General features: G+C 37.6%; 1 protein-coding gene across 3 annotated transcripts in view; it reads right to left on the bottom strand.

Moving 5' to 3' along the window:
* LOC104414051 overlaps nt 1–5599 on the bottom strand; it is a 34480-nt gene extending 28881 nt beyond the window's left edge. The window contains exons 1-3 of one of the 3 annotated variants that reach the window (XM_039298920.1): nt 4116–5599; nt 3738–3776; nt 3470–3610 (exon numbers count right to left, since the gene is read on the bottom strand). In XM_039298920.1, the coding sequence (XP_039154854.1) occupies nt 3470–3610; nt 3738–3776; nt 4116–4215 (280 nt within the window). In that variant the 5' untranslated portion in view covers nt 4216–5599. Of the gene's footprint in view, nt 1–3469; nt 3777–4115 lie in introns of all 3 variants that reach the window. The other 2 variants (XM_039298922.1, XM_039298921.1) reach the window with 2 other exon arrangements.
* Between the last annotated feature and the right edge of the window lie 401 nt (nt 5600–6000).

Raw genomic sequence — 6000 nt, forward strand, 5'->3', positions numbered from 1 at the left:
ATGGCCACTTGAGATGGTCTTGTTCGGCGGGAAGAGGAGATCGATAGCAGCCTCCAATCCATATTTTTAATTGGGATGAGAAAACCTCCACAAATCATTGGAGCCATCTTTCCGGGCATTTTCTCACTATATTATCAAATGATTACAATGGTTTGATATCAATAATCTCACAAAGTAGGCAATTTATTTTGTCGTAGAGTGAAACCTACCGTACATATCCTATTTGGGAATTGGTTTCCATATGACATTTTATGTAATAAATTTTGACAATTTATCTTTTTAATATTAACTATTATCCAACCTGATTGGTATTTCTTTGCAAATTTTTGTAGAGAGAAGTTGCAGTAAAAGTCTTTGAAATTCATGCTCAAAGTGCAATTTAGTTCTAAAACTTTTCATTTTCACAAAAAGTCTTAAATGCTTATGACGCGACAAAATCTTCTTATCCATGCTAGAGTACAATATTTTCAACACATATATTTTGTTTTTATCTGTCTATGGTGACACTCTAGTTGTGAGCTTAAAATGAGGAGTAGTTATAGGTTCAGCACTGCTAATGCGGAAACGATCCAAAACCTTGTTATTCATAAAGCCTTTCTGGCTTAAATACTATTCTTTGGGTGAAAGAACACTATAAGTGCCAAAACTTGGCACAAAAGGACACCTAAGTGTAAAAAATTACGAAAGTAATACTTAAATGTCACTTTTTTTTTTTAAAATGAAAAATGGGACACTTGAGTGCCACATCCAATAAACTTCATCATAAATCCTATGTGGTAATTTTTTTATTAATTTTCTCACTTACGTAGCTTGCCGAAAGGCTGACTTAGCCAAAATATACAAAAACGACGTCATTTTGGTGTAATTCGAATTTCAATATAAAAATTAATTAAATTAAATTAAATTAAATTAAATTAAAAAAAAATAGGAGGAGGAGGAAAGTAGCTAGCGATTGAGGGCTCAGCCCTTGCTGCCGCCATCTCCCCACTATAGTCGAAATGTGGGGAGGTTCGACCCGGGCCGCGACTCTCGGCCCAAATCTAGGCGAGGCTCACTCTCGACCCAAATCTGGGCAAAGGCTCACAAGCCCTCGCCGCCGGTCGGTGGCCCTTAGTGTCGAGTGAGAGCCGGCGACCCTCGCTAGATCTGGGGAGGGCCGGGACCTTCGGCCTAGATCTGAGTGAGGGCTCACAGGCCCTCGCCACCAGTCGATTGGGGTTGTTGGCCCCCGGCCAAGGCTCGGCGGCCCCATCCGACCCTCCCCCACCTTTTGGCGACGGCGGGGAGGCGGCGGTGGCAAGAGCTTTTATTTATTATTATTATTATTATTATTATTTTATTTATTATTATTATTATTATTATTATTATTATTATTATTATTATTATTATTATTATTATTATTATTATTATTGTGTTTTAAATTTAATTTAATTAATTTTTATATTAATTATTTACCACATCAATACCAAAACGACGTCATTTTGGCACTATCTAGCCAATTAGCATGCAAAACGACGTCGTTTTGTAATAATCTCGTCGGAAAATCATCACCTTAATGTTTTGGCCAAATTTTCTTACCGTTGGCACTTAACTGATCCATTTAGCTCCGATTTTGACATTTAAGTATCATTTTCTTAACTTTTGGCACTTAAGTATCCATTTATGCTAAGTTTTGGCACTCCTAGTGTCCTTGTGTCTTATTCTTTGCTTATCCTAGTGATTTTCCAGTACTAGAATCCTACATGACAACATTTTAAGAGCAAACTACAAGGACAAACAAGAACAACATCAGCAATTTTAAACTATACATCAACCAACAATCGCAACACAAGTTTCATTCCAACAGTTCAACGACATCACAGTACATTTAACAAAATGGCATATATAGCACATGAAAACCTACCCCTAAATATATGTTTTTTTTTTTTTTTTCCTTTTTGGTTGAATACCCTAGCATATATGTACTAAGCAACAACGTTGAGGGCATAAATTTGCCCATAATTGAGAAATTGGGACTAGATCAATTGAAATGACCCAACAAATAGCAGAACAAAATTGAGAAACTGCAACGAAGAGAGGAGCTAGTAAGGCGGTTTGCCACCTATCCTATGTCTTAAGGCAGAGATGAAGCCTTCTAGGGCTTTCTTGAGGATATACCATGCTAGATCAATAAATTCTTTGAATTTGATCGCTTGAATAAGAATATCATTTCCTTTAACTCCATAGCCCTTGAAAGGATCTCATTAAGTTGAGACTAACGTGCCTCTTGTTTGATAAATAGAACCCTCATGCAGTGGGCATCTATTTTACTCTTACAACCAATATCCTAAGGTAAATTTCTTAATTGGTGATAATCTCCCTTATCAAATGCCACGAGCTAGAAGGGACTCCTTAAGTGGTGAGCATTTATGTTATCGTACTTGTGCGACCCTCCTAAGGGTGACATGATATGTTCCCAAGGGAAGTTGACAGATTACTAAGTAGACACGAACGGTGCCTCTTGCGAAGTGACACCTACACCTAGCATAGGGCCTCTCAAGCCCCACCAATCATAACTTTATTTCTCTTTAAATTAATTGTTTCACATATTTCGAGGCCGTCACTAACTTGTCCAATTAGCAAAGTAAGATGCATAAGTCTATCTTACTCCTACAAACTGAAAATTAATGACTTCAGGAACTTAATTACACTAGATAAATATAATACCTTTTAGTATCTTCTTTCTTTATGTACATGAGATATTCATAAATTTTATTATCCAAAATCCTCTAACATGTGAAAGGTGTTCATGCTGGATGCTCAAGAAATAAAAGTAAACAATCAAACAACAATTATCTAGCCAAGATAAGATATAGAACGAGGAAAATAAAGAAACCAGGCCGTATTGGGCCAAAATTGAAACAAGGCCTCCTTTAAATCCGCGAGACAATAACTCCGTGAGTGAAGATATTAAAATATAATTAATGTCAAATTAACATGTATTAATAACATGAAATGCGCGAGACAATAACCCCGTGAGCAAAGAAATTAAAATAAAATTAATGTCAAATTAAGATGTATTAATAACATGATCTAAACTCCTAAGTACTAAACTACACATTACTAACTACAATGCGTTAATATGACGATTGATTAAATGCACCTGGATATCATACTAAACCAGATAATTTTTTTTTTTTTTTTGTGTAATTTTTTTCTTTAATGAAAATCGAATTAAACCTAAAAATCTAGTGATCACTTAATGTAGAAATTATACAAAAAAATCAGAAAATTAATTAATTACCGTCGCAATTATATAAATGCTAAAATAAGAAACACTCAAATAGAGGCCCAGGTTAAGCATGAAAAATTACTAACAATTGAAATCCACATGGTATTGAGTGACGGTGGTCAATATATTGTGCTGCATACAGTAGTTAGACAACAGAGTTGAGCTACACTTTCAGGAAATGGAAAGAGTTATGCCTACACTTTGTCAGATTCTGGGACGCATAATTGGCGTGGATACATCCAGCATTGAAGTATGATGTAAGCCTCTCTGTTTTGTTAGCTTTGATAATATTCTTAAGTAGATTAGAACTTCTGTCTAGAGCAGGCCGTTGAACAAATCCTACAAAAAGATGAAGAGAGAACGATTGAGGATGCCAGAATGAGATTAATGTTGACATATAAGGAAAGGGAGAAAATAAAGAAATCTAGATTTTCTATTTAGCCCTTTTTGGAAGCTGACGAGAAACCTGCTTCCTGCAGCTGCCGCTTCATCAAATTTTGTGACCCTATAAGATGAAATGCTGTCCCACTTCAGTATTTGATCAACCAAAAGAATACTAGCCGCCTTTCGATATTTGTCTACTCAAGAAGCATATGGAAATCAGACTTGTATCATTAGTGGGACACCATGTGACAAAAGTTAGTTAACCGAAGTAGGATAGATAATGATGAATAAGTTGAAAATTCTCGATGACATGATTATATACATTCTTATACTTTTAGTTGTCATATGAATTTCCACAAGACACAAGCACAGCAACAAAATGAAGCAGGAAGGCACATGATACGCAGAGACTCTTTAAAGGAAATTTTTAATTTGGACATATAAAGGAAAAATCAGTTACCAAGGGGAAACCTAGCCATAAAACTGTTGTAAATCAATAACATCTTCTCCATCTCAGAATCTGATCTCCCATTGTCCGTTCCCATTCTATGCAACAGCATACCTCATTAAGCAAAGAATGACCAAATTCAGGGAGCAGATGATTGATTAGTTGCAAAATAAACTTCTTAAAGCAGATTTTAGGCAATCTGAACTATCAATGTTGGTAACAAGATGATACAAACTCAAGAAGAACATAAGAACAAATGAAACAACATAGCCATAGATGTTCCAGGCCTCAGCCTTCTTCTGGGTCTGGTAATCTTCTCTCGCAGCCAAGCTACCACTTTCTCCTAGGCCTGTCCAATTATGAGCCTTATAAAAACGTGTAGAACTTGTCAGGCTACCTTGGACCAGTGGTTCCAAAATACAAACCCTTTTGTACTTTGAGGAATACACATGTATGCTCAAGGTTCTATAGACGAGTGGGAACAATGGCAAAATTGACAGACTAAGAAAATTCCACAGCATGCAACTGAGCCCAGTCAACACGAAGCAGGAAGATACTTAACAAGAAAATCATCAGTGAAAACTCAGCTTGAGCTCAATTGAACATCAGCATTCATATCTGAATGGGAGTCATTGAAAAGTTGAAAAGTTGAGCTCAACTCAACTTATATCAGCTCAAGTGCAAGAACTAGTTGATTCCTTAAATTCACGCCAACAAAATCACAATAGCTACCGAAAAGCTTTTCTCGAAATACAGAATAAACATAATATTGAAATGTGAAGAAGATCGTCTAAAGCAAAATACGTAAGGATACTAGTTCGGGCTGTACTTTTACAAATCTGAGTAGCAACATATAATCCATTTAAAAATATATAGGCCAAAACCAATTAACAGATGCCTCTTACGTCACATTGAATCTTCTAGATTATTTGGAGTTCCTAGTTTACGAATAACAAAACCAACAAAACAACCCCCTTTAGGTTTTCAGGCTACTGACTTTAAGCCAAATTTATCATCACGAGCTTTATCCAAGTCTTAGGTGACTCGGTTTGGTCTTGATACCAGAAATCATCATAAGAGAAGACTCCAAAGTAAGCCCTGCTCGAAACTAGACCCATGAACAGACGTAAAGGGAACAAGAGAGAACCGCTTGAGCACTAATCAACCGATGATGACAAATCATCAAAAAGTTGGCGGGCAAGAAAGATTGCAAGCACATATCACTCGTCCGAGCTTCAACAGGCAACCCAATTCAGAGTACAAGCAACCGGTGAAGCTCCTGCCGATCACCATCAATCCCATTTTCTAACAAAGGGTGCCGGAATTCAAATCAAGAAAGGGAGCATGCATCCTCCGTCCGTCCTTCTCGCAGAAGAGGGGAAAAAGAAGGAGAAGTTCGCGGGGAACTTCTAACGTTGGAGAGATCGAAGAAACTCACTTGGGTGATCACGAGATGGTGTCCCGCTCTGGGTACCATCAAAATTCACCAGCAAGAGAGAAGAAGAAGAAGAAGAAGAAGAAGAAGAAGAAGCAAATCAAGAAAGGGAGCATGCATCCTCCGTCCGTCCTTCTCGCAGAAGAAAAAAGAAGGAGAAGTTCGCGGGGAACTTCTAACGTTGGAAGATCGAAGAAACTCACTTGGGTGATCACGAGATGGTGTCCCGCTCTGGGTACCAGAAGAAGCAGCGGCAGGCAGCCGCAGGAGCAGGACTGAGGAGGTTGGAGGAGGAGACGACTCGTGGGATTTTCTGCGCGGGTGTGCAGCCTGCAGGGTAGCCGAGGGCGGCAATAGCAAGAAGGAGTTTCGAGGTCCGGTTGAAAAAAAGATAAAAGAATGATCAAGTTAATTAAAGATACCTATTTGGCCAAAAACAAAATTAAAAATATCCAATTTATT

Source organism: Eucalyptus grandis, chromosome 8 (genome assembly GCF_016545825.1).
Source record: "Eucalyptus grandis isolate ANBG69807.140 chromosome 8, ASM1654582v1, whole genome shotgun sequence".
Classification (NCBI taxonomy): Eukaryota; Viridiplantae; Streptophyta; class Magnoliopsida; order Myrtales; family Myrtaceae; genus Eucalyptus; species Eucalyptus grandis.